This window comes from Leucoraja erinacea, chromosome 15, assembly GCF_028641065.1.
Source record: "Leucoraja erinacea ecotype New England chromosome 15, Leri_hhj_1, whole genome shotgun sequence".
NCBI classification, from domain to species: Eukaryota; Metazoa; Chordata; class Chondrichthyes; order Rajiformes; family Rajidae; genus Leucoraja; species Leucoraja erinaceus.
In genome coordinates this window covers 34,520,773-34,548,103 of record NC_073391.1, presented here as the reverse complement: position 1 = coordinate 34,548,103, position 27,331 = coordinate 34,520,773, and the positions used below count along the sequence as shown (strand labels likewise).

Here is a 27,331-nt window from a genome sequence, read left to right as displayed (position 1 = left end):
TACAGTATCTGCGTGTGCTTTTTTTAATTTGCAGAATGTTATTGTATTTACAGAGCACTATCTTTACAGTCTTGTACTGCTGCTAGTAAGAATTTCATTGTTCAAGACATATGACAATAAAACACAGGTGACTTGTCTTCTTGGAATAACTCAGAAGATCAGGCAACATTGAAGGACATGGATAGGTGATTGTTCATGTCTGGAGCCTTCTTCACACTGATGGAGTGGGGGAGGAGAGCTGGAAAAGAGAGGTGGGGGTGGGACAAAGTCTGGCAAGCCATAAGGAAGTCTGAAGGAGGGTTCCGACCCGAAACAGCACCTACCCATGTTCTCCTTAGATGGAGCCCGACTCGCTGAGTTACTCCAGCACTTTGTGTCTTTTATTTCTGCCATGTGATCGGTGCAAGGGGGTAGGGGGGTGGGGGGGAGTGATTGGCAGATGGGTGGAATAAGTGACAAAGGCTGGAGGTGGAGAGGTGATATAAGGTTGTCAGGTAAGGAGAGAAGGATTTGAGATGCCTGTGATTGTTGAGTTTATTGTCAGATGTACAAGCATGGTGAGGTTCAGGTACAATGGATATCTTACTTGTAGCAGCATCACAGGCACATGGACTCAGACAACACACTGGAACATAAATTATACACAAATTACAAATAAATTGTACAAGACAATGAAAAGAAAAAGGGACAAAAATCAAGACATTTGGTGCAAAACACAATTAGATAACAAGTCCCCAGCAGTGCAAGAGGGGGTCGGTCTGTTCCGTTTCCGAGGTAGGATTTGGTTGTGTGGGTCAGTTCAAGAACCTGGTGGTTGTAGGAGAGTAACTGTTCGTGAACCTGGTGGTGCGGGGCTTTTGTACCTCCTGCCCGACGGTAGCAGCGAGAAGAGGCCATGGCCTAGATGGTGGAGATCCTTGATGGTGCATGCAGCGGCCTTGATGATAGTGAAAGGGCTCTTGATGAAGTCTGTGGGATTGATCCCGAATGAATCGAGGTTAATAAATTCTACGTAACCATACGTCATATTTCCATTGGCCAACCTGCTTGTGTTTCTTCCCCACACACTTTCCACCTCCACCATCATCTGTAAGCCGACACTGATGGTCACACACACACTGTCCACAAACACACACTGCGCACGCACACACACACACACACAAACACACATTGCGCACACACACATACAGCCCACACACACACTCACATACACACACTGACGACACACAGAGTGACACACACGCAAACACTCCCCACATACACATGTACACACTTATATATACACAAAAACATAAACACTGCACACACACTCATAGAGCCCATGCACACACACACACACTGCCCACAAACACACACACTGTCCACACACACACACACACACACACACATACTGTCCACAAACACACTGCCCACAAACACACACACAGCCCACACACACACTCACATACACATACACACACAGTCACACACACACACATACTCCCCACATACACATGCACACACATATATAAGGCGTATACATACCCATACACACACTGTGCACGCACACAAAAACACAATCACTCACAGAGCCCATGCGCGCGCGCGCACACACACACACACTGACAAAAGGGGTTAGAGGGATATGGGCTAATCACGGGCAGGTAGGACTTGCATTGATGGGACCCCATGGTCAGCATCCACGAATTGGGCCGAAGGGTCTGTTTCTGTGCTTTATGAATCCACAACTCTGTACACACAGAGCTGCATGGTCATACTGCACGGAAACAGGCCCTTCGGCCCAACGCCCACGGTGCCATATCCACGCTAGTCCCACCTGCCTGTCATTAGCCCATATCCCTCAAAACCTGTCCTATCCATAAACCAACCACACACACACACACACACACACACACACACACACACACACACACACACACACACACACAAAGTCACAGGCGCACATCGCATATACATACATGTATGCACGCACTCAGAATTATAGATTAACCTTGGAAGGCTTCTGTGATAACAACAGTGCATGTAAATAAGTCGGGTGATAAGTGTGAGCTAGTTAATGCTGGCTAAATAAGATCTATAATGAGCATCACTGCAGGATGATGTGAGCTGTCCAAGGCAGCGCCATCACTGTGACATATTTCTGCAATCTACCCACTTTAACACTGCATCTAATTTACGTCTTGTAGGGAGCTGGAATGAAATGTTAATAAAGAATATTTGCTTGTCCTCACCTTAGCAGCAGCCTGAGGCTGCGAGGCATCTGTTTCAGAGCAAAACAGTTAAAAATGCACAGCTCATTGCGGGTGACATCGGTATCTCGCTCCTGACAGCTCATTCCTTCTATCGACCCTCGATCTGTCAATAGAGCCATTTCACAGATACATTCAACATGCAGAAATTATATGCAATTTACTCCGAAGGACTTTAATCAAGGCAAGGAAATCAGGCTGTTGTGTTTACTGAAATCATTTTCCTGTAGCACATCAAACTGCTTTACAGCACAAAGCTCTGGAAACTATCCAGCTCCCACTGTTACACATAGTGCTCATCAGCCTGCCGCCCGCCGCTGAATCTTGCTGAACCTGGCTCCAAACCCATCCTCCAAACCCATCCTCCAAACCCATCCTCCAAACCCATCCTCCAAACCGTCCCTTCAATCCATACCCTACAAACCCATCCTCCAAACCCATCCTTTCCATACCCTTCGTTAGCCAGAGGGTGGCGAATCTGTGGAATTCATTCTCACAGACAGTTGTGAAGGCCATCATTGGGTATAGTTAAGGCAGAGATTGTCAGATTCTTGATTACTAAGGATTGTGCGGAGAAGGCAGTGGAATTAGGTTATATGGGAAAGATAGACTAGGCATGATTGAATGGCAGCGTAGACGATAGGCTGGTCCAACTCTGCTCCCAAGACTAATGAACATTGACTCCCATATCATACAAGCTCATTATATCAAAACCCCCATTCATTCTTGCAATCCACGCACCCAGCCCTTCCCATTCAGTCCTTTTGAACCCAGTCCATTCCAATTCAACCCCACTGGGTGACAATCCCAATGGAAGAAATACTTTCCATTCATTCCCATTGACCAGGTTTAATGGATCCATTCACTTCCACTAGTCATCAGTCCCATTGGACTAACTCCTTCGCGTGCATTCCTCTCGTAGACAAACACAACAATCTCGTTCACATCACTTAACTGACCCCCATTTCCTTTGTCCCACCATCGTCCTGACCCAAACTCTGGAATTCCCTCCTTAAATAACTCTGTCTTCCATCACGTTCGATCTATCCTCCCCTTCCTGACAATTACCAAGTCCCAACAGGACACAAAATGCTGGAGTAACGCAGCGGGTCAGGCAGCAGCATCTCTAGAGGACAGGCATAGGTGAGTTTTTTGATTGGGCCCCTTCTTCAGACCCTTTGAGTTGTTGCCTTTTGTGTAAACCAGCAACTACAACTGCCGAGTCCCATTCAGCTTCTGCAAGCATTCTGCTCCATTGACAAGAAGCACAGTCTTGGACAGAGTCTTGGTACGGAAAACACTGACTGGTTGCATCACAGCCTAGATCAGCAACTCCAATACCCATGAACAAAGGAGGCCACACAGAGTGCTAGACACTGCCCGGTCCATCACGGGGATCATTCCCTTTAAATCTTGCCCCATTTATCTAAAACCTATGCCCTCTAGTTTGTAACCCCTCTACCCTGGAAAAAGGACTGTCACCTACTTACGCCCCTCATGACTTCTGATTTTATAAGGTCATCCCTCTGCCTCCTTTACTCCAGAGAAAACAGCCCAGCCTGAAGAAGGGCCCCAACCGAAACATCACCTCCCCGTGTTCCCCAGAGATGTTGCCTGACCCATTGTGTTACTCCAGCACTTTGTGACCCAGCCTATCTAGTACTCTCCTTATAATTCAAACCCTACAGTCCCAGAAACATCCTTGTGGCCCCCAGAATCTTTTCCCTTGCTTCCCTCAATCACACGGGATGCACTTGGACAGGTAGTGGTGATCGATCCACTTTTATGCACCTCAAGATTCAGATTTAGATTAGTTTCTTATCAAATTAGATTTGTTTATTAACAAAAACACCAGGCAGCCATGAGATTGGAGACTCTCAGATTCATTGGAGACCCTCAGAGTATGTAATCGGACTTTATTGGACTTTATCTTGCACTAAACATGATTCCCATTATTATGTCTCTGTACATTGTGGATGGCTCGATTGTAATCATATATAGTCTTTCCACTGACTGGATAGCACGCAACAAAAAAGCTTTTCACTGTAGTTCGGTACACGTGAACATAAACTATACCATAGAAACATAGAAAATAGGTGCAGGAGTAGGCCATTCGGCCCTTCGAGCCTGCACTGCCATTCAATATGAACATGGCCGATCATCCAACTCAGTATCCTGTACCTGCCTTCTCTCCATACCCCCTGATCCCTTTAGCCACAAAGGCCACATCTAATTCCCTCTTAAATATACCAAACTCCTTGCTCACATGAAGCTCACCGAGTAAACAGCGCACATACAGTAATGATAAATACAACAACAGATGCAAAACCACAGTGTGGTGCAGGATTATGGTGCAACATCCGAGTAGCACAAAATGAAATAAAAGTGCAATAATGGAATCACCGTATGAGGTAGAGTTAAGAGCACGAGGCAGCACCTCCGGGATGTAGGTGGAAAGGGGTGATTAGTTCAGGAGTCTGATAGCAGTGGGGAAGATGACTTTAGACTTTAGAGATCCAGCAAGAAACAGGCCGTTCGAATCTGCACCGACTAGCGATCACCACGTACGTACAGTAGGGCCAATGTACAATTTTACCAAAGCCAAATTAACCTACAAACATGTACATCTTTGGAGCGTGGTAGGAAACCAGTGGTCCCAGAGAAAACCCAAGCGGTCGCAGCGAGAACGTGCAAACTCCATACAGACAGCGGCCATTAGTCAGGGTCTAACCCGGTTCTCTGGTGCTGTAAAGCAGCAACTCTACTGCTGCGCCACTGTGCCACACAATCTCTCAAAGTACTCCGATTTAACTTATGCCCCATCTACCTCTTGATTCCCCTAGCCTGGGTAAAAAATCTCTGTACATTCACACTAGCTATGCGCCTCATGATTTTATACACCTCCATAAGATCACCCAACATCCTCCTGCGCACCAAGAAATAAAGTCCTAGCCTGCCAAACCTCTCCCTACAGCTCAGAGTCCTTAACAACATCTAGGCTTTGATGGGGTCGTCCTGTTAAAAACTGCCTGCCACACCTGATGTGGAGGGAGATTCAGAGACAGGGAGGGGTGTCGGGGCTAGAGGGGTTTGCAGAGATGGGGAGGGGATGTTGAAACAAGGAGGAGTGCAGAGCCGGAGAGGGTTACAGAGGCTGTGATGGAGCCAGAGGGGGTTACGGAGATATTGAGGGCTGCAGGGGCCTGAGGAGTCACAGAGACAGTGAGGAGCCAGCAGGAGTTATAGAGACAGGGAGGGGTGTAGGAGCAGGAGGGGGTGACAGAGATGGGGAGGGGTGTCGGGGCTGCATGGGTCTCTAGCTGATGGGACACTGATGAGGGTGTGGGGCAGGCTTGGAGATGGCATCTCTGTGACTCAGCACTGCCACCTGCAGGGCAGGGAGGGACGGGCAGGGGCTGCCACAGACCCAGGGAGAATGAACAAAGACTGGGATGCTGGCAGATGGGGAGAGATATATCATCACCTCAGTGACTGCGGGTCTCTGAGTGCTGACGCAAGGTGTACACACACACACACACAAACAGCCCAGGGGAAGCCGGCGGCTCAGGATCGATACCAGCAGCAGCAGCTCGACAGTAGCAGGGGAAGTAGTGAGATGGGGCACCGTGATATCTCCAGCGTCTGATTCTGCTGCTTATTGAGTAATGAGGTGTCCCACTGACACATTAAGATAAACAATTAGCAGATTAGTGTTTACAGAGGTGAGAATGCGGCCATTAATCAATTTGGGAGACCCAGTGTTTGTTGCAGAGGCAAACACATCAGCTACCCACTACCTGATGGTGTAGTTAGTGCATCGAGACATTCCGTACATTCCACCTGTACCCTGGGGGTGGATGTCACCACCCAGCCATAGAGTCACACAGCACCGAAACAGGCCCTTCAGCCCAGCTCGTCCATGCTGACCTTCTAAACGACTCCCTACCTCCTATAAACAAAGGCACAAAGTGCTGGAGTAACTCAGCAGGTCAGGCAGCATCTCCGGGGAAACATGATTTTGTACACTGTCATGTACAAAATTATGAACGTCTACAAAATCATTTGAGGAATTGGCCGGGTAAAATGCACAGCGACTTTTTGCCAGAGTTGGGGAATCAAGAATCAAAGAATATAGATTGAAGGTGAGGGGGGGGGGGGGGGGGGGGGGAAAGAAAGATTTAATAGGAACCTGAGGGGTAACTTTTATACCACAAAGGGTGGTATGTGTATGGAACGAGGTGCCAGGGGAGGTCAGTTGAGGCAGGTACAATCGCAACATTTAAGAAACATTTAGACAGGTATATGGATAGAATAGGTTTAGAGGGATAAGGGCCAAACGTAGGCAGGTGGATGGGCATGTTGGTCAGCATCGGCAAGTTGGGCCAAAGGGCCTGTTTCCATGCTGTATGACTCTATGACTCCCTATGGATAGGTGATGCTTCTAATCAAATAGTTTCTACCATTTTCCCCACATTTGGCCCATATTCCACTAAACATTTCCTATCCATGTACCTGTCCAAATGTCTTTTAAATGTCTGAAGAAAGGTCACAACCCGAAATATCTCCTTGTCCTAGATCTTTAGAAATGCTGCCTGACCCGCTGAGTTACTCCAGCACTTTGGACTGTTTAAATGTTGTCATTGTACCTACTCCAACTACCTCCTCTGTCAGCTCATTCCATATACCCACCACCCTGTGTAAAAACACGTTGCCCTCGGGTTCCTATTAAATCTTTCCCCTCGCACCTTAAACCTGTGCCCTCTAGATTTAATGGGACCCTGAGGGACGACTTTCTCAGCTTAATAAGTCTTTTGTTCCAAAGGGTCGGAGATTTTTGGAATTATCGCCCCCAGAGAGTTATGCAGGCAGTCATTGAATCTACCAGTCATTGCAGTACCCTGGCAGTTTCAAGGACGTTCAGAAGCCTGATAACAGGGGGGAAGAAGCTGTTTCTGAGTCTGGTGGTGTGCACTTTCAAGCTTCTATACCTCCTGCTGGATGAGAGCAGCGAGAAGAAGGAATGACCGGGGTGGTACATCATATTATGTCTGATCATGTTGGCTATTTTTCATAGGCAGCGTGAAATGTAGATGGAGTCGGTGATGGGGAATCTGGTCTGTATGATGGACTGGGCCACATCCACAACTCTCTACAATTTCTTGAGGGCTTGGGCAGAGCAGCTGCCAAACCAAGTTGAGATACAACCCAATAGAACAGCTCCTCATATTCCACTTGGGTAGGTTATCCCCCAAGAGTAGGAACATTACATTCTCCAAACCCCTCCACCTCCCCTTTCTCCTCTACACCTTATTGCCCCACCCCCCACTCCCCCAAGAACTACTTGGACTCGCACCGCTCTCTCAATGCCGTCTTCAGTTTTGTTTAGTTTAGAGATATAGCCCTTCTGCCCACCGAGTCCGCACCAACCAGAAATCACCCTGTACACTAGTACTATCCTACACGCTGGGGTGGGAGATTGCAACCTCCACATGGTCCGCCCTGTTTCGACGAACACAATCAAATAGAACAAGTTGTTCTACAACTTTAGGCTGTGCACGCCATACACACGAAGATCCTACACACTAGGGACAATTTTCAACTTACAAAGTCAACAGACCTACAAAGGTTACACAAAAAAGCTGGAGAAACTCAGCGGGTGCAGCGGGTGCAGAAACTCAGCGGGTCCGACCGGAAGGCATTGCAGAGGGTGGTGAAAATTGCCCAACGCATCACCGGTTCCACGCTCCCCTCCATTGAGTCTGTCCAAAGCAAGCGCTGTCTGCGGAGGGCGCTCAGCATCGCCAAGGACTGCTCTCACCCCAACCATGGACTGTTTACCCTCCTACCATCCGGGAGGCGCTACAGGTCTCTCCGTTGCCGAACCAGCAGGTCGAGGAACAGCTTCTTTCCGGCGGCTGTCACTCTACTCAACAACGTACCTCGGTGACTGCCAATCACCACCCCCCCCCGGACACTTATTATTTTTTTATTCAAATCGTTTGCTATGTCGCTCTTCAAGGGAGATGCTAAATGCATTTTGTTGTCTCTGTACTGTACACTGACAATGACAATTAAAATTGAATCTGAATCTGAATCTGAATCTGAGCATCTATGGAGCGAAGGAAATAGGCAACGTTTCGGGCCGAAACCCTTCTTCAGACCTACAAACCTGTACGTGTTTGGCGTGTGGGAGGCATCCGGAGGAAACCCACGTCACAGGGAGAATGTACAAACTCCATACAGACAGCACCCGTGGTCAGGATCGAACCCGGGTCTCTGGCGCTGTGAGGCAGTAGCTCTACCGCTGCGCCCCTTGTTCCCGACTCAATTGGTGGTAGGGACTATTTGCAAAAAAAAAACTGCGGTGTGATTGAGACAAACATTCACGGGACTTTTAATAATTGCTATTTATTGCCAGGCATATTAGCTGCGCAAACTATCGACGTACTGAGGTGAACTACATCAAAGTAACTGGGTCAGAACAGAACTGGCTTTCATGAGCACAAAACCAGTTAGCATTGATTATTACGGTGCTGCACGGAATTAATAACCAACCAGCAAGGAAATGTAAGGGTGACCTATGATATTCTGGGGCCTATCAATACAGAACCTCTACCTCTACTTGCTCCGCTGTGTCGGATATTGAAGAAAACAGACTAATTAGATCTGCTACTGATGCACTGTAGAAAGCATCTTATCGGGATGCATCACAGCTTGGTTCAGGAACAGCTCTGCCCAAGGCCGCAAAAAATTGCAGAGTTGTGGATATAACCCAGTATATCACACAGACCAGACTCCCCACCATAGAACACCTATGCGTGTTCTCCAGAGATGCCACTTGACCTGGTGTGTTACTCCAGCACTTTGTGCCCTTTTGTGTATTAGCCAGCATCTGCAGTTCTTTGTTTCTATACCTTATGCACCTCCCTATCTAGTTGTGTTTTCACTTTCCGCTAACACTGTGCAGAAATAGGTGCGTCTGTTGAGTAGAAAGGAACTGCAGAAGCTAGTTTATAAAATATATTATTATATCCAAGATATAAAGTGCTGGAGTGACTCAGTGAGTCAGGCAGCATGAAATTGGAGGAGAGGGAACTAGAAGTAGGGAAAGTCCAGAACATACAGTGGAGGGTTGGCAGCCGGAAGTGATAAAATCAAAGGAAGTCTGAGAGATAATAGCCTGGTCTCATCTGTGGGGTCATTGTCCAGGGGTGAGTAGGAGGAGGTGTCTGAGGGCTGGCGCCTGGCCTAGGCCTGGTTTTCGGCCTTGGTTCTGACCTGTTCCGACTTCTATCTACCTCTCCTCCACTTTCAGTCTGAAGAAGGGTTCCTACCCGAAGCGTCATCCGTCCCTTTTCTCCAGAGATGCTGCATGACCCACAGAGTTACTCCAGCGCTGTGTGTCTATTGTCAGGTACGTCTATTACATGCTTTCTGAAATTGAGTTCCATCGGAAGCAGGTTCGCGGAGCAGAGAGAGTGGGCCTGCCTTCACCATGGCTGTGCATCCAGAGCTAGTGTGCGTTTGCCTCCATTTAATGAGCCTAATGTCAGCGCAGTTCAGGGTATAAAATGAGAGAACTTTGCTGAATAAACCCAACTCCATTGCCTCTCTTCAAATAATCAAGTATTCCCTTTATAACTGCATTCCATAATTAATAAACCTCTGCTAGCAAATGTCTAATTTGCCAATACATATACTGACAGGGGCAGATTAACTGCCCATTGACTTATAGTGCGATTGGAACTCACACATCTTCCAGTGAACAGGAGCAAGCCATTAATCAACATCCTGTTCCCCGGCAACGTATGATCTTAAAAGAAGGTTTTACACAGTTGATAAATTTTTCATAACACACACCAGCACCTTTCAGTTCTCATAAATCATCCTCATCTTCCCTCACAGCCGTTAAAAAGGTATTGGCTTTTCATGCAGATTGCTTATGTAAATCATATATTTTGCAAAGGACTGGAGAGCAATTGGAGTCTGGAAATTCAAATCATTAAAAAATTTTGGAATGGACTTTACAAGGCCTTTGATAGACACAGAGTGCTGGAGTGACTTAGTGGGCCAGGCAGCATCTCCCAGGAGAAAAAGGATGGGTGACGTTTGAAGAAGGGGAACCTTTCTTCAGAAAAGACCTATGGACGGGTATAGGGATAGGAAAGATTTGGAAGGATATGGGCCAAATGCAGGCAAATGGGACTAGTTTAGGGACTTGGCGGGCATGGACAAGTTGGGCCGAAGGGCCTGTTTCTGTGCTGTGACTCTATGCCTCTCTGAGAGGGAGGCATTAGGAATGTGGCACTAGTTTCAGTAACTCAGTCTCTCCTCTGCCACTCAAACCAAGGAGGATAAACTCTGGAAACTCAATTAGACTGCCAGAGTCAAGAGTGTTTAATTGTCATAAACACCACCAACAGTGGGCTGCAAGGCCCATTTCTACACTGTACACCTCTATGCTTCTACTTTGGTTCTATCTTCATGAAGGAGAGATATCACATACCATCCAGTCACCCTGCTCCTTTCCGCTTCTCCATTCACTCATCTCCGAACCCCGTGTCCCACATTTCACTTTTCATAGGTTATAGGAGCAGAATAAGGCCATTCGGCCCATCAAATCTACTCTCCTATTCAAGCATGGCTGATCCATCGTCCCGTCTCAACCCCATTCTCCTGCCTTCTCCCCGTAACCCTGTTACCCTTACTAATCATGAATCTGTCAAACTCCGCATTAAAAATATCCAATGACCTGGCCTCCAAAGCCTTCTGTGGCAATGAATTCCACAGATTGACCACCCTCTGACAAAAGAAATTCCTTCTTATCTCCCCCCTTTCCCCTTCCCCTGCCCCCTTCCTCCAACAGGGGGCAGGGGACAATTTTCAACAGAATCCGATTAAGTTGAAAATGACTTTTCAATGCTCTCTCCAGCTTTACATTTCACTCCTCCACCTCTCCTTATCTGCCACCCTTTTGTCTCCTTTTCACCTCTAACCTTTGTCACTTATTCCACCTAGCTGCCAATCAATGCCCCCACCCACCCTTACCTGTATCCACCTATTGTTTGCCAGGTGTTGTCCCGCCCCAACCTCTCTTTTCCAGCTATCTCTACCCCCCCCACCTCCCCATTTGGCACGGAGGCACAACGGTCGAGTTGCTGCCTTACAGTGCCAGAGACCCAGGCTCCATCCTAACCACGGGTGCTGCCTGTACAGAGTTAGTACATTCCCCCCTGTGACCACATGGGGTTTTTCCGGGTTCTCTGGTTTCCTTCCACATTCGAAAGCAGATTAATTGGCTTCTGTAAATTGTCCCTAGTGTGCAGGATAGAAATAGTGTACGTGCGATTGCTGGTTGGCGTGGACTCAGTGGGCTGAAAGGCCTATGTCTATGCTGTACCCCTAAACTATAACCAAGCACTGCATCAGTCTGAAGAAGGGTCCCGACCAGAAACATTGCATTCTACTCACCTCCATAGACGTTGTCTGACCTGCTGAGATACTCCAGCACTTTGTGTTTCTCTCAAGTTTTTGCTGAAGTCCCCTGCGGATTTATTAACAACAATCTGATATTTATGGCCGGTGGTTTTGGACTCCCTTACGAGTGGAAACATATTCTCAAGGTCCACTCTATCAAAGGCCTTCATAATCTTAAAGATATCTGTCAGGTCAGACATCACTTTCTCACTTCTGACAATAAGACCCACATTTATCCTGGCAATTCCTGATAGTTATAGTCCTTCAGTTCGGCTGCTGTTCTTGTAAATCTTATTTTGCGACTTCCCCAGTGCCTCTGTATCATTTTTATTTGGAAGCGGTGATTAAATAGGACTGAGTTTGGGCTGTAATAGCCCGCTAATTCTATGAAGGCATGACTGAGCGAGGTAAGGCATGGCTCTCTTTCAAAGTCCAGAGAAGCAATGGGTTCCAGCAGCTTCAATTTTAAACACAGATAATTTGGTTACAACTGTCTTCACAAACTGGAGGATGTCAGCACAAAATTGGGCAGAGCAGAGCAAAATACTGTAAGAAAGATTTTACTCAGAGGAGCAGTGAGTCAAACAACTGCCCATAGAAAGGAGCTGGATGTGAACTGTGAATCATGATTAAAAACTGCTCAGATGAGCCGCTCTCCACAGAATTGAGCACTGGGCCAATGCTCCATTGGGTACGGTGGTAAATAGTTAGCGGACTAGAAGAGCAAGAGGTGTTCTTGGTCGAAACGCACAGGATCCTGAGGGGCTCCACATGGTGGATATGGAGAAGATGTTTCCTTTGTTTGGCGAGTCCAGAACTAGGGGGGGTCACTGTTTAAAAGTAATTCATCAGGATCGTAGGACTTCAGTTGTGGGGAGAGTTCAGACAGGCCGGGCTTGTTTTTGCTGGAGTGGACGCGTCTGAGGGGTGAGATCATGAGAGACATACCTAGGGTAGGTAGTCAAGAACCTTTTACCCCATGGGAGAGTCAATGCATCGTCGAGTCACACAGCACAGAAACGGGCCCTTCAGCTCAACTTGCCCATGCTTACCAAGGTGCCCCATCTGCACTAGTCCCACCTGCCCGCATTTGGCCCATATCCCTCTTAACTTTTCCCATCCATTTACCTGTCTAAATGTATTTGAAATGTTGATATATATCAACTACCTCCCGAGGCAGCTGTTTCCAGATACCTACCACTGATCGGGGCATTCATATCACCACAGGGGTATTAAAAACAACAGGGTGTACGTTTAAGGGAGGAGGAAGGAGGTTTAAATGGAAATTGGCTTAATGCCTCTTTTAGTTTAATTTAGAGATGCAGCATAAAAACGGGCTCTTTGGCCCAGCAAGCCCACACCGACCATCGATCATCCGTTCACACTAGTTCTACATTATCCCACTTTCTTATCCTTACACACTTGGGGCAATTTACAGAGGCCAATTAATCTATCAAACTACACGTCTTTGGGATGTGGGAGGAAACTGGGGCACCCGGAGCAAACACACGCAGTGATAGGAAGGATGTGCCTACAGCCAGCAGCCAAGGACTTGTGCGGCATTAGAAACCCAGGCTTGATTCTGACCTCTTAGTGGGTGGAAACAGCTGCAGAGACAACAAGACCATTCTCTCCTTTACCCGCTCCCACCCAGCAGAAGGTGCAGAAGCTTGAAAGCACACACCAGCAGATCCAGGAACAGTCTCCTCACCTCTATTATCAAACTTCTTAACGGTCCCTCCATAAGCCAGGCTACTGTCTGATTCACACCTCTACCCCATTGGGGACATTGGACCTTTTATCTGGAACTGATGCGCAATAATGCTGAAAACTATGTATACTCTGCACTCTGTATCTTCCCCTTTGCTCTATCTTTAGACTTTAGACATACAGAATGGAAACAGGTCCATCGGCCCACAGATGCAGGAAAAATGTTCCCAATGTTGGGCGAGTCCAGAACCAGGGGCCACAGTCTTCGAATAAAGGGGAGATCATTTAAGACTGAGGTGAGAAAAAACTTTTTTACCCAGAGAGTTGTGAATTTATGGAATTCCCTGCCACAGAGGGCAGTGGAGGCCAAATCACTGGATGGATTTAAGAGAGAGTTAGATAGAGCTCTCGGGGCTCGTGGAGTCAAGGGATATGGGGTGAAGGCAGGCACGGGTTATTGATAGGGGACGATCAGCCATGATCACAATGAATGGCGCTGCTGGCTCGAAGGGCCGAATGGCCTCCTCCTGCACCTATTTTCTATCTATGTTTCTATGAGTCCGCGCCGACCAGCGATCACCCTGTACACTAGCACTCCCTACAGACAGCGCCCATAGTCAGGATTGAACCGGGGTCTCTGGTGCTGTGAGGCATTAACTCTACCGCTGCGCCAGTGTTCCACCCATGTTTGCATCTATTGTTCTTAAGTTTGAACTGATTATATGTATGCAGGGTGGATCTGATTTGTTTGGATAGCATGTAAAACAAACTTTTTCACTGTATCTCGGTACACGTGACAGTAGCAAATCTAAACCTAAACATCTCTGACATCCAGGAAAGACAGCGAGCAAGGACTTAAGACCGAGAGCCCAGGTGAATATGAAGACAGCAAAGAACAGACATTGGGATACATCATAGTGATATTTGTACCCTTAACATTTATTTAAAGTGCTCAAACATCTCCAGTGCCCTCCATAATGTTTGAGAAAAAGACCCATCATTTATTTACTTGCCTCTGTACTCCACAATTTGAGATTTGTAATAGAAAAAATCACATGTGGTAAAAGTGCACATTGTCAGATTTTATTTAAGGGTATTTTTATACATTTTGGTTTCACCAAGTAGAAATTACAGCTGTGTTTATACACAGTCACCCACCATTTCAGGGTACCATAATGTTTGGGACACATGGCTTCGCAGCTGTGTCACTTCCTGTCTGTAGGCAGATTCCTTCTCATCCTGGATCAGTCCAATCAGTGTTGTGTCATCCGCAAACTTGAGAAGCTCGACAATGGAGTCTGTGGAGGTGCAATCATTGGTGTAGAGACTAAAGGAGAGGGGAGAGTAGGCAGCCTTGCGGTGTGCCTATGCTGAGGGTCTGCGGGTCCAAGATGTGCTTTCCCCGCCTCACATGCTGCTTCATGTCTGACAGAAGGGTTCAGGCACAGTCAACTGGGAGAGTTTGGAGTGTAGTAGCTCTGGCACAATGGTGTCGAATGCAGAGCTAAAATCCAAAAACAAAATCCTTGCATAGGTCCCCTGGCGGTCTAGGTGCTGGAAGATGAAGTGCAGGCTTAGGTTGACTGCATCATCCACTGATTTAAAAATAAATTGGATAGTTATATGGACGGGAAAGGAATGGAGGGTTATGGTTTGAACGCAGGTGTATGGGACTCGGGGAGAATACGTGTTCGGCACGGACTAGAAGGGTCGAGATGGCCTGTTTCCGTGCTGTAATTGTTATATGGTTATATGATCTATTGGCCCAGTATGCAAACTGCAGAGGGTCCAGCAGGGGGTCTGTGATATTTTTCAGCTGGGCCAGCACGTCTTTCAAGGGTCTTCAAGATTGCAGAGGTCAGTGCGACAGACCTGTAGTCATTAAGACCAGTAATCCTTGTCTCTTTGGGTACAGGGACAATAGTGAGAGAGTCTGAAGCAGGCAGGGACAGTACAGGTTTGCAGGGACTGCATGAAATGTCTGTGTAGACCAGTACCCTTGAGCTTGAGGGTAGATGGGGAAACACTGTCAGTTCCAGCTTTTCTGTCTTCTCGATAGCCTCTCCCCCTCCTCAATTTCTATTGTTGGTGATGGAAACATGGCCAGGCTGATGTTGGGCAGCAAGGAGGGGGTTGGTAGTGGACGAGGGCCCAGTCAGGCTGTAAGTAGGTGTGAAGTGGTGATTGGGGAGGAGTGGGTGGGGAAGGGTCCAGTCTTTGTAGTGAGTAGGTGTGAAGTGGTCATTGGTGAGGGGGTACCAGGGTTAAGTTTCTGTTTATCGAATCGTTCAGGTCGTTGGTCAGCTGACAATTGTCCAAGGAAGGGGGGGTTCCTCTTGTAGCTAGTGATTTCTTGCAAGCCCTTTCAAACTGAAGATGAGTCATTAGCTGAGAAGTTGCTCCTCAACTTCTCAGAGTACCTTTCCTTGGCAGCTCTGATTCCTCTTCTCAGCTTGTACTTGGCCTGCCTGTGGACGTCTGCATCCCCGCTCCTGTAGGCCTCATCTTTAGACTGGCGGAGCTGTCCGAGTTCTGCTGTAAACCAGGGCTTGGCGTTGTTGAACCAGATCCTGGTCCTAGTGGGAATGCAACTGTCCTCACAAAAGCTGACATATGATGTCACAGTGTCTGTATATTCGCCGAGGCTTGTGGTGGCTTCCCTGAACACATTCCAATCAGTGCAGTCAAAGCAGGACTGTAGGTTTTCAATGCCCTCGCTTGTCCCATCTTTTCGTTGTTCTGACCACAGGCTTAGCAGATTTTAGTTTCTGCCTGTAGGTCGGAATGAGGTGAACTAGACAATGATCAGAGAGACCCAGAACCGCCCGGGGAACCGATTGATTTGCGTTCTTGATTGAAGTGTAACAGTGATCGAGTGTTCTCTCCCCTCTGGTGGGGCAGGTAACACGAAGTCTGCACTTTGGAAGCTCTCAGCTCAGGTTAACCATGTTAAAGTCCCCCAAAACAATGACCATGGAGTCCATGAAGTCACTCTCTAGCCTCATTACCTGGTCAGAGTTCAAGAGAGTTTTATTGTCATGTGTCCCTGATAGGACAATGAAATTCTTGCTTTGCTTTAGCACACCAGAACATAGTAGGCACGAATACTGAACAGATCAGTGTGTCCATATACCATTGCATAAATATATACACACATGAATAATTAAACTGATAAAGTGCAAATAAACAGATTATTGGCTATTAATGTTCAGAGTTTTGTCCGAGCCCAGTTTAATAGCCTGATGGTTGTGGGGAAGAAGCTGTTCCTTTTGCGTTTGCGTTTGGGTTGCGTTTGCGCCGCACGTACGCATGCTCGGGCGGGGATGTAAACTCCAGCGAGAATAAAAGATGTCAATTCCCTCGGAGAATAAAAGGGTTCGCAGTTTATAAAGAAAGATTCTAGATTGGGAGAACAGAAGTTTGACATTACCATCATCTTGCTGCACCAGTCCTGGTTAGTATAGATGCATATTCCACCGCCTCTTGATTTCTCCACTGCCTCTGCTTCATGGTCCACTCTATGTAGTTTAAAGCCAGCCAGTTGCAGCGCATTGTCCGGGGTTGACTCACACAGCCAGGTCTCAGTGAAGCACAGGGCAGCGGCTTGAGAGAAGTCCTTGTTGTCTGGCGCAGGAGTTGCAGTTCGTCCACTTTGTTGTTGAGAGAATATAGATTTGCAAGGAATATACTTGGGAACGGTGTGCGTAATCCTCGTCGCCGGAGTCGGGTGAGTGCTCCACTCTGTCTCAACAACTTGAACACAGCCACAGCCCCGCCGACAGGTATGTCCAAATAATCCAGCGAGTGAGAGAAATCCAGACCGATGTTTGGAGGTACCGTATGTCTGATGTTGATGAATACCTTTCTCATGAAAGTGATCCTTGTGGGATTTTCACAGGCGACACAACAAACAAACACATACAAAACATCAAGGAACAGTACAAGGTGGCAGCCATCATCAGTGCCAGCTGGTCTTTCAATCAATAAGCCATTATGAGACTGAGAAACAAGAATTAAACTGTTAGACATCAGCCAAACCTTAGGCTTACCAAAATCAACTGTTTGGAGCATCATTAAGAAGATATAGAGCACTGGTGAGCTTACTAATCGCAAAGGGATTCGCAGGCCAAGGAAGACCTCCACAGCTGATGACAGAAGAATTCTCTCTATAATAAAGAAAAATCCCCAAACACCTGAGAGATCGGAAACACTCTACAGGAGTGGATTTGTCAATGACCACTGCCCACAAAAGACTTCATGAACAGAAATACAGAGGCTACACTGCAAGATGCAAACCACTGGTTAGCTGCAAAAATAGATGGCCAGGTTATAATTTGCCAAGAAGTACTTAAAAGAGCAACCACAGCTCTGGAAAAATATCTTGTGGACAGATGAGACAAAGATTAACTTACAGTATATCAGAGTAATGGCAAGAGCAAAGTATGGAGAAGAGAAGGAACTGCCCAAGGTCCAAAGCAGACCACCTCATCTGTGAAACATGGTGGGGGATGTTATGGCCTGGGCATGTATGGCTGCTGAAGGTACTGGCTCACTTATCTTCATTGATGATACAACTGCTGATGGTAGTAGCATAATGAATTCTGAAGTGTATAGATACATCCTATCTGCTCAAGTTCAAACAAATGCCTCAAAACTCATTGGCCTGCGGTTGATTCTACAGCAAGACAATGATCGCAAACATACTGCTAAAGCAACAAAGGAGCTTATCAAAGCTAAAAAATGGTCAATTCTTGAATGGCCAAGTCAATCACCCGATCTGAACCCAATTGAGCATGCCTTTTATATGCTGAAGAGAAAACTGAAGGGGACTAGCCCCCAAAACAAGCATAAGCTAAAGATGGCTGCAATACAGGCCTAGCAGAGCATCACCAGAGAAGACACCCAGCAACTGGTGATGTCCATGAATCGCAGACTTCAACCAGTCATTGCATGCAAAGGATATGCAACAAAATACCAAACATGACTACTTTCATTTACATGACATTGCTTTGTCCCAAACATTGTGGTGCCCTGAAATGGGGGGGGGGGGGGGGGGGGGGGGAGACTGTGTACAAACACTGCTGTAATTTCTGCATGGTGAAACGAAAATGTACAAAAATGGCCTTTATTAAAATCTGGCAATGTGCACTTTAACCTCATGTGATTTTTTTCTATTACAATTCTCAAATTGTGGAGTACAGAGGCAAATAAATAAATGATGGGTCTTTGTCCCAAACATTATGAAGGCACGGTATCTATTCAATAATAATACAATTTCAAGACAGGCTCACGAATATGTGTTTTATAAATCTCATTCCTGTGCAATGCAATATTCTGAGCACCTTGGTGTGTAAAATTGGATCACATACCATTCTTTCTTTCGACAATGATGAAAATTGGTTTAATCCAGAATAAATCATGTCGTGACCATTTCCCCGGCCAGCTCACACCAGTCGGGTGATTTGACTGGCCACTTCCTGTTGAATTCTGCCTTTGAATCCAATGGGATGATGTCATTCCAAATGCAAAACCTCTTTTGCAGCTTTGTAGGGGAATTAGGCCAACATTCGGCAAGAAGCAAAGTGCTGGAGGGACTCAGCGTGTCAGGCAGCATCTGTAGAGGGAGTGGACAGACGATGTTTTGGGCCGGGACCCTTCCTCAGATCCTCTTCTGGAACAGGTCCAGCACTATTTTGCAACTTCCAAGTTTCTGAAAAGTCCAATCTTGGTCCAAGGAGATCAGCAGTTTCTTATTTTCTCACTTTAAGGCCCGGTGTCTGGGCGGCACAGGATGGGTGAAGTAGGGGTCGGACTGGCCCAGCGCGATGCAGTCGGCTCCTTCCACTGTCGCTCAGTGCAGGTGGCACAGGCTGCGCTCCATCCGTTCGCTTGCCCGGCTGTTGCAGGGTCTCCAGTGGTCCCCTCCATCAACACCACCGCCCCCAACCACCCCGCCCCTCCACTTCCATGTGTCTAGGTCGCCGTGTCCCACTTCCCAAGCCACTCACGGAACTTTAGGGGGCTTTCCAAGGGTGCGGGAAGTGAGCTCACGGACTGTTCACAGCCGCCGACTTTCACCTTTTCCTTCTCCCACCGCCATCTTGAAAGAAATATGGTGATTGTATCTGATTCCACCACCTTCTCACGGTCAGATGTAGACCATTCTGTGTCAAAAACATTCCCCTTCGATACCTTTTAAAACATCTAGCTCTCATCTTAAACCTATGCCCTCTTGTTTTTGATAGCCCTACCTTGGGAAACAGGTTCTGAGCACCTACCCTACGTATGTCTCTCATGAGTTTAGATACCTTCCCATCAGACTTCTTTGTCTCGGAAGGGCAATCCTAGCCTGTCCAAGCTCTCCCTTTAACTGAAGTCCTCCAATCGACAGAGCATCTGGTGAAGTTCCTCCAGTCTCTCCAGTAGTTCCTATCCTTCCTCTGGACTAGAAATGCACAGTACCTCAAGTGCAGCCTGACCAATGTTTTGCAAACTTGCAACAAAACCTCCCAACTTTTATCCTGACCTATGAAGATCATAGGGATTAGTAGAACAGAAGGTGCAACAGGACCTGGGTGTGCTTGTACTTCAGTCACTGAAAGTAAGCATGCAGGTTCAGCAGGCAATGAAGAAAGCCTTCATTGCGAGAGTATTTGAGTTTAGGAGCAAGGAGATCCTACTGCAGTTGTGAGACCGTACCTGGAGCATTTTGTGTAATTTTGGTCTCCTAATTTGAGGAAGGACATTATTGCTATTGAGGGAGTGCAGCGTAGTTCACCAGGTTAATTCCCAGGATTATGGGACTGACGCATAATGAAAGAATGGGTCGACTGGGCTTTCATTCACTGGAATTTAGAAGGATGAGAGAGGATCTTATAGAAATATGTAAAATTCTTAGAGGATTGGACATTGGCAGAGACAGGAAAAATGTTCCCGATGTTCAGGGAGTCCAGAACCAGGGGTCACAGTTTAAGAATAAGGGGTAGGCCATTTAGGACTGTGATGAGGAAAAACATTTTCACCCAGAGAGTTGTGAATCTGTGGAATTCTCTGCCACAGAAGGCAATGGAGGCCAATTCACTGGATGTTTTCAAGAGAGTTAGATTTAGCTCCAAGGGCTAGTGGAATCAAGGAATATGGGGAAAAAGCCAGTGTTGACTATTCCTGCACTTATTTTCTGTTTTTGTGTTTTGAGAGGGTTACCTGGAACTTGCTGCCAGGGGTGGTGGTGGAGTCATACAATAGTGGCGTTTAAGAGACTTTTGGATAGGCATGTGAATATGCAGGGAATGGAGGGATATGGATCTCATGCAGGCAGAGGAGATTAGTTTATCTTGGCATCGTGGTCAGCACATAGGGCTGAAGGGCCTGTACTGTTCTGTCCTAAGATACTGAGGTCAACTTGAGTGAAACAGGTCAAGTTGTGACCTTCCCAAGATGGCACCATGCAGGTGCCCTCACTGTGCCATCACATCCACCCAGCTGCAACAGAAGTTGACCCAAGCATACCACACAACTCCTTCACTACCCTATCTATGCTTTGGGGAGATTTGGACTTGAATACCAAGCTGTCTCTGTTCATCAGCATCCCTTAATGTCCTTCCGTTACTGTTAGTCCTACCTCTATTTGACTCCCAATATGCAACACCTTGAGCTTGTCGGGATTAAATTCCACCTGCCAACACTCCGCTAATCTCAGGGCCACGCGGTTACTTCAATGGGGGCAAATATGTCACCTATCTTTCTGTTTCCTTCTGCTCAGCGTAACTAATACAGGAAATCGTGGCAACCCTTCTCGGTACCTTCCTGCTTCATCTGCTCAAACCACCATGAAATCACCCAAACAGCAACTCAACCACTACTCCTGCACCACTGTGCCGTCCTGAAGCACATCGAGTCATTTTTTGAGGGTGAAATTATTAGCCTGTGAAATATAAATGCTTAAAGCTCCCATAGAATACTCCTGCATGTGACAATGAAATAGATAAATAAACACCCAGGTAGCAAAAGTCCACGAATATCAGAAGGAAGCTTTAAGCATTTGCTTTACCAAACAACATTATACCTCTATTTGGACAAGCAGAGTCAGGCATTCCCAAGCCCAGCAGCATCGACCAGGTATAAAAAGATCTGAATTAGTAATGGGAACTGGGGAAGGGTGAATGTCTGGCGTGTTATCCTACACCATTCTATGTCTGCCCACTCACCTGCACCACACCCAGCCTGCTATTGACCTCCCTGCCTCGCTTGCCCGCTCCAGTTCCATTCTCCCTGCCCCACTGGCCTGACCATGGAGCAAGTCACACCGCCAGCCAGCATTTACTTTCCTGACCTTGCCCAAAAAACTTTAAAAACTCCAATTTTAAAACAAACGCACATCTTCAACAGCTCCACACCGACCGAGCAGAGGTTGTGCTTGGCGGGGGAGCGGTCTGGGCGAACTCGCTGCGCCGAGCTCCAGCGATGGGTCGGTCAGTGGGACTGCGACGGGGTTGAGGGCAGCGAGACTGAGGCCGGGAGGAGGCAGAGTCACGCAGTGCTGATCCTTCAGCTCGTCTGCACCACCCGACCAACTGGGGAGCCACGTAGAGCACACACAGGTCCTGCAAATTGTACCGGCATCTAACCCTGATGAACCTGCATCAGTGCCAGAGGTCTCTGGTGCTGAGCTGCTTTGGATTCCAACCTATCCGGGGCGGCACCTCCAGCTGCCTGTGGAGGATGCTTGGTCGGCAGCGAGCCTTTGCCGGAGTGACTGCCTGCAGGCCGAGATTGCGTTGATCCACTGCTGGAGGCCATCTTGTCATGCTGACCCATAACCTGTGTGAGCACCGAGCACTGGGCTTCGATGAAACTCTGGAACCCTTCCGCCATGGTCTCCTGCAGACTTTCTCCCAGCGAGACGAAGCCCGCCTTGATGGCTTCTTGGAGCTTGGAGCCTAAAGCCTCAATGGCAGAGGTATGGGCATTCACGAGCGAGGTGCCGACTGTTTCCAAGGCCTGTGTTAGGGAGGTTTCCACTGCAGAGGCCACTGGCATTGACAACTGCACGATGGCAGACTGCAGAGCACTCAGCCGCTGGTCCAACATGACCATGCCATCTTCCACGGTGGTGTGAATGGAGGCCAACCTCTGCTCGACACTGAACTCGTGCTCCAACAGCCTGCGTTTGAAGGCAGGCCCACTCAGATCAGTGTCTGCATCTGCCTCCATCGGTGAGCCCAGTACAGTGGGTCTCCAGTCTTCAAATGAAGAAGACCTCTCATCCTCCTCCACTAGGATCGGTCCCGCTCCTTCCTCACCAACATCCAGTGACTCACCCAGTGCCTCCTCATCCTCCGCACTACCATCTCCTGCGGTGGGCGTGCCTGTACTGGTGCCTGCTTCAGGGCGGGCTGAGGATATTTGGAACTCGGGCGTGCAGCGTCGATTTGCAGCAATGGTGGATGATCCACTCGTTTCCCCCTGGTCTGCGGAGAGACGGAGAAGGCAAGGCGTGAGTGTGGAAGTCCACACCCTTTCCGCTTCAGTACCAGCAGATGAACCTATGTGATGCCAATGCGCTCAATAGACTCAAGGACACAAAGTGTTGGAGTAACTCAGCGGGTCAGGCAGCATCCTGGAGAACACGGATAGGTGACGTTTCGGGTTGAGACGCTTCTTCAGTCTGAAGAAAGGTCTCGACCCAAAAGTAACTTGTCCATGTTCTCCAGAGATACTGCCTGATCCGCTGAGTTACTCCAGCACTTCGTGTCGTTTTGTGTATTAACCAGCACCTGCAGTTCTTTGTGTCTACGGTGAGTGGACCCATTCCTGTCACACCGCAAGCGGCCACACATACTCACCGCTCAGTTGCGATGTTACTGCAAGGTCTCCTGGGTCAAAGCCCTCGAAGGTTTCCTTTCCAAAGAGAGCAAGCATGTCATTCTCAAACTCGGTCAGGGCTTTGACAACCGGCCGGCCGCCTCCTGATAGTTGGCGTGACCTTCTATTATAGGCCAGTTTCTCCTTTGAAGATAAAAGAGTGTAGATTAGAATAGAATGGTCTGAAAAGGGTCTCGACCTGAAACGTCACCCATTCCTTCTCTCCAGATGCTGCCTGTCCTGCTGAGTTACTCCAGCTTTTTGTGTCTATCTTCGGTTTAAACCAGCATCTGCAGTTCCCTCCTATACATAGAATGATTTTTGATTGATTGAATTGATTAAATGTTACAGCATAGTAATGCTCCCTTCGGCATTACATCGCCCTCCCGTCCATCGATTGGGAGTGAGCATGAGAATGGGGTTGAGAGGGAAAAATAGATCAACCATAATTGAATGGTGGAGTAGACTCGATGGGCAGAATGGCCTAATTCTGCTCCTGTCTTAAGGTCTTATTGTAGACATTGGAGTTTGCATCATTGTTCCTTTGTAGGCACATATGACAATTAAACATGCTTGACTCTCAATACACTGCAATGCTGGGAACCACATTCTGCACTCTGGTATCTTTACTCTTCAAAGAACTTTTTATACTCGAGTTTGGTTTGATTGTATCCATGTAGAGTATTACCTGATTTGACTGGATAGCATGCAAAACAAAGCTGTTCACTGTAGCATGGTACATGTGACAATAATAAACCTAAACCCGAATGATAAGCTGTACTCTGTCAAGTTCTGTTAATTGACTCCCAGTTGAGGTTTGTTTTATTTAACTACATGGCACGCAATCACATTGTTTCACTGTACCTCTGCACACGTGACAATAAAAAAAACTGAGCCTAAACTCACCCACATCACTATGTCCCCACCACACCCAATCCCCTCTTGCACCACCCTCGCCCTCCCTCACCCCACACTCTCTTGACCTGCCCTCACTCTACCTCTCTGCATCCTTGCCCCTCCCTCACTCACTCACCTCAGCCTTGCTCCCCCCAATCTCACCCTCACACCCCTCTCTTACCACCTCGCCCCCTCCCCTCCTCCACCTTGCTATCCCTCACATCCGCCTCCCACCCTACAATCCCTCTCCTCTAACTCCCTGCCTCACCCTCGCCCCTTCCTCACCACATCTGCCCCTCCACACCACCCCTCGCCCACCACCATCTCTCCCCCTCCACCCTCTCCCCTCGCCCACACACAACCCCTCGCCACCTTGGTGCTCTTCTTCAGGTCGTGCACCTTCTTGCGCACCTCCTCCCAGGAGCGCCGGGTGCCGGACACGGCGTTGACCCGCTCCATGACGAAGATCCAGGCCCGGCGGCGGCTCTGTAGACTGGGTGGCCGCCCGCCCTGCCCGAAGATGTCCCGCCGCCGCTCCATCACCGAGTCGACGAGCACCCGCAGGTCGCGCTGCTTGAAGCGGGCCTTGCGGATCCGCCGCTCGGGCAGCCTGCGCAGGCCGGGCCCGCCCCACACCGGCTCCCGCATCTTCTGCCCCCGTCGCCAAAGGCAACCAGGACACACGGGTGGAACTACATTTCATTAACACAGTCTCCCTTCGTTGGGAAGACCGATGTCGGCGACGCTGCCAGCGCAGGGAACTACAACTCCCAGCGGCCACTGCACGCTGCTCCCCACGCGCTGCCTGCTGGGAGCTGTGGTCCGCCCGATACCATTGGTCCATGGCGGCGGGAACTACAATTCCCAGGTGATGGTTGCGCGCCCCGACACCAGGGGATGTACACAGGGCCCCGACACCGGGGATGTACACAGGGCCCCGACACCGGGGATGTACACAGGGCCCCGACACCGGGGATGTACACAGGGCCCCGACACCGGGGATGGGCACAGGGCCCCGACACCGGGGATGTACACAGGGCCCCGACACCGGGGATGGGCACAGGGCCCCGACACCGGGGATGCGCACAGGGCCAAGGCCGCGGGCTGATACACACACGGTGGTGGGCGAGAAGGAGGATGGGAAGAAAGGGAGCGGGCAGAGAAGAGAGAGAGGGAAGGTGAGGGATGGGAAGGGAAGGTGATGTAAGGAGGGATGGATGTGAGAAGGCAGAGTGAGGAGGTTGGGATGCGAGGGTGAAGGGGAGGTGAGGAGGGGGAAGGGATAGTGAAATGTGGAGGGGACAGAGTCACAGGAGGTTGTGGTGTGGAGGGAGGGTAGGGTGGGAGGGCGAGGGCCTGGGGAGAGGTAGTTGGCAAGTGGGTGGGGTAGGTGGAGAGGGAAGGAGGGGTGGGGCAGGGCAGAGCAGATATAAGCGGGGGAAGGTGAAATGAGGGGAGAGGGGCTATTCTGGGAAGAGGCTGTTTCTGAATCTGGTGGTACGTGCTTTCAAGTTTTTGTATCTGCTGCCTGACGGGAAATGAGGGAAAAGCTTGTGAGGCATTATATATAAAGCCTTGTAGGAGCTTAGAGTGGAATGGTGTGTCAGAATAATTTGGGTGTGTGTAGCAATTTTGAGTGAGGTGTCTCTTGGGCTCGGGGAAAGTGAGAAATGCTCAGTGAGGACGGGCAGTGAGAGCTGAGAAACTGGGCAGTGATTTGCTTTGGGACTGGTAATGGTGGCACTGGGGAAATTCACGCCATCATTTAGCAATGCCACATGTCGAACGCTAAACTGCTTATCCCGAGGGAAGTAGCTGATATTTTAAGCCAGCACTGACATATACGTGACATGGTGGTTAATGTCCAGTTTATCTGTTATATATTTTCATGTCATAGAATTACACAGCATAAAACAGCCCCATCGTCCCAACTTGTCCATGTCGAACAAGATGCCCCATCCACACTTGTCCCGTTTGCCTGCGTTTGGCCCTTAACCCTCTAAATCTTTCCTATCCATGTTCCTGTCAAAATGTCTTTTCAATGTAGTTATAGTACCTGCCTCCTGGTAGCTCATTCCATATACCCACTACCCTCTGAGTGAATGTACGCAGCAAAAGTCTGTAATAAGTGTAGTCTAAGGTGTTACCTTTCTACAGCAATTTACGGCCATGTACACTTGTTGACTCTTCCCCTTCGCCCCAATGTAATCAAATGCATTGTATTTCTGCAGAGCCTTCATGTGGTCGATAACTCACTGTCAATGAAGTTACGGTTGGTGAGGCCACATTGGAGTACTGTGTTCAGTTTTGGTTCCTCTACTCTAATGATGCCATTTAATTGTCAAGAATGCCAGAAGATTTCATGGCAAGTTTCCAGGAGTATACCCAGACCCTCTGAGTGAATGTTACTAAGGTGTTACCTTTCTACAGCAATTTACGGCCATGTACACTTGTTGACTCTTCCCCTTCGCCCCAATGTAATCAAATGCATTGTATTTCTGCAGAGCCTTCATGTGGTCGATAACTCACTGTCAATGAAGTTACGGTTGGTGAGGCCACATTGGAGTACTGTGTTCAGTTTTGGTTCCCCTACTCTAATGAGGAAAGATGCCATTAAGCTGGAAAGAGTGCAGAGAAGATTTACAAGGATTTTGCCAGGACTCAAAGGCCTGAGCTACAGGGAGAGGTTGAGCATACTGGGACTTTATTCCTTGGAGCGCAGTGGGCCGAAGGATAATCTGACCTGTTTAAAATCACAAGGGAAATAGATAGCATGAATGTACAAAGTGTGATCGATAGACATAAAATGCTGGAATAACTCAGTGGGATAGGCAGCATCTCTGGATAGAAGCAATGGGTGAAGTTTCAGGTCGAGATCCTTCCTCAGACTGAGAGTCAGGTGAGATGGAGAGAGAAATGGACGGTTGGGGTGGGAAAACGAGACATCAAAGGGGACCAAGTTCAAGAAAGATGTAGAATAGATCATTGTTAGCTAGGGGAAGATGACAACGAATCATACAAAGATAAAAGATACAAAGACTATGATACTTTATTCCTAGCATCCATCACATACATGATACTGCCTGTCTTGCCGAGTTCTGAATGATGTGAAGGTGGCACTAACATGAAGGATC

The 27,331-nt window shown here is 48.2% G+C and overlaps 1 protein-coding gene across 4 annotated transcripts; it reads right to left on the bottom strand.

Moving 5' to 3' along the window:
- On the bottom strand, positions 1-25,007 carry LOC129704180 (myb-related transcription factor, partner of profilin-like). Of its 4 annotated transcripts, none has more exons than XM_055647110.1 (5): positions 24,570-24,995; positions 23,282-23,444; positions 22,757-22,906; positions 2,232-2,355; positions 1-969 (listed from the first exon to the last, which is right to left on the bottom strand). In XM_055647110.1, exons 1-5 carry the CDS (start codon positions 24,843-24,845, stop codon positions 795-797), a joined length of 888 nt encoding a protein of 295 aa, XP_055503085.1. In that variant the 5' UTR covers positions 24,846-24,995; the 3' UTR covers positions 1-794. The 4 variants fall into 4 exon arrangements, with proteins under 4 accessions (XP_055503085.1, XP_055503086.1, XP_055503084.1 ...); XM_055647111.1 differs by having other exon boundaries at positions 1-625; positions 24,570-24,994; XM_055647109.1 differs by lacking the exons at positions 1-969; positions 2,232-2,355 and having other exon boundaries at positions 18,485-22,906; positions 24,597-25,007.
- Between the last annotated feature and the right edge of the window lie 2,324 nt (positions 25,008-27,331).

Coding starts and splice junctions, on each gene's coding strand:
- LOC129704180 (XM_055647108.1), bottom strand. CDS start 24,845: ATGCGGGAGCCGGTGTGGGGCGGGCCCGGCCTGCGCAGGCTGCCCGAG. Junction 23,445..24,569: donor ACCTGAAGAAGAGCACCAAG/GTGGCGAGGGGT, acceptor TTATCTTCAAAG/GAGAAACTGGCCTATAATAG. Junction 22,907..23,281: donor AGTAACATCGCAACTGAGCG/GTGAGTATGTGT, acceptor GTCTCTCCGCAG/ACCAGGGGGAAACGAGTGGA.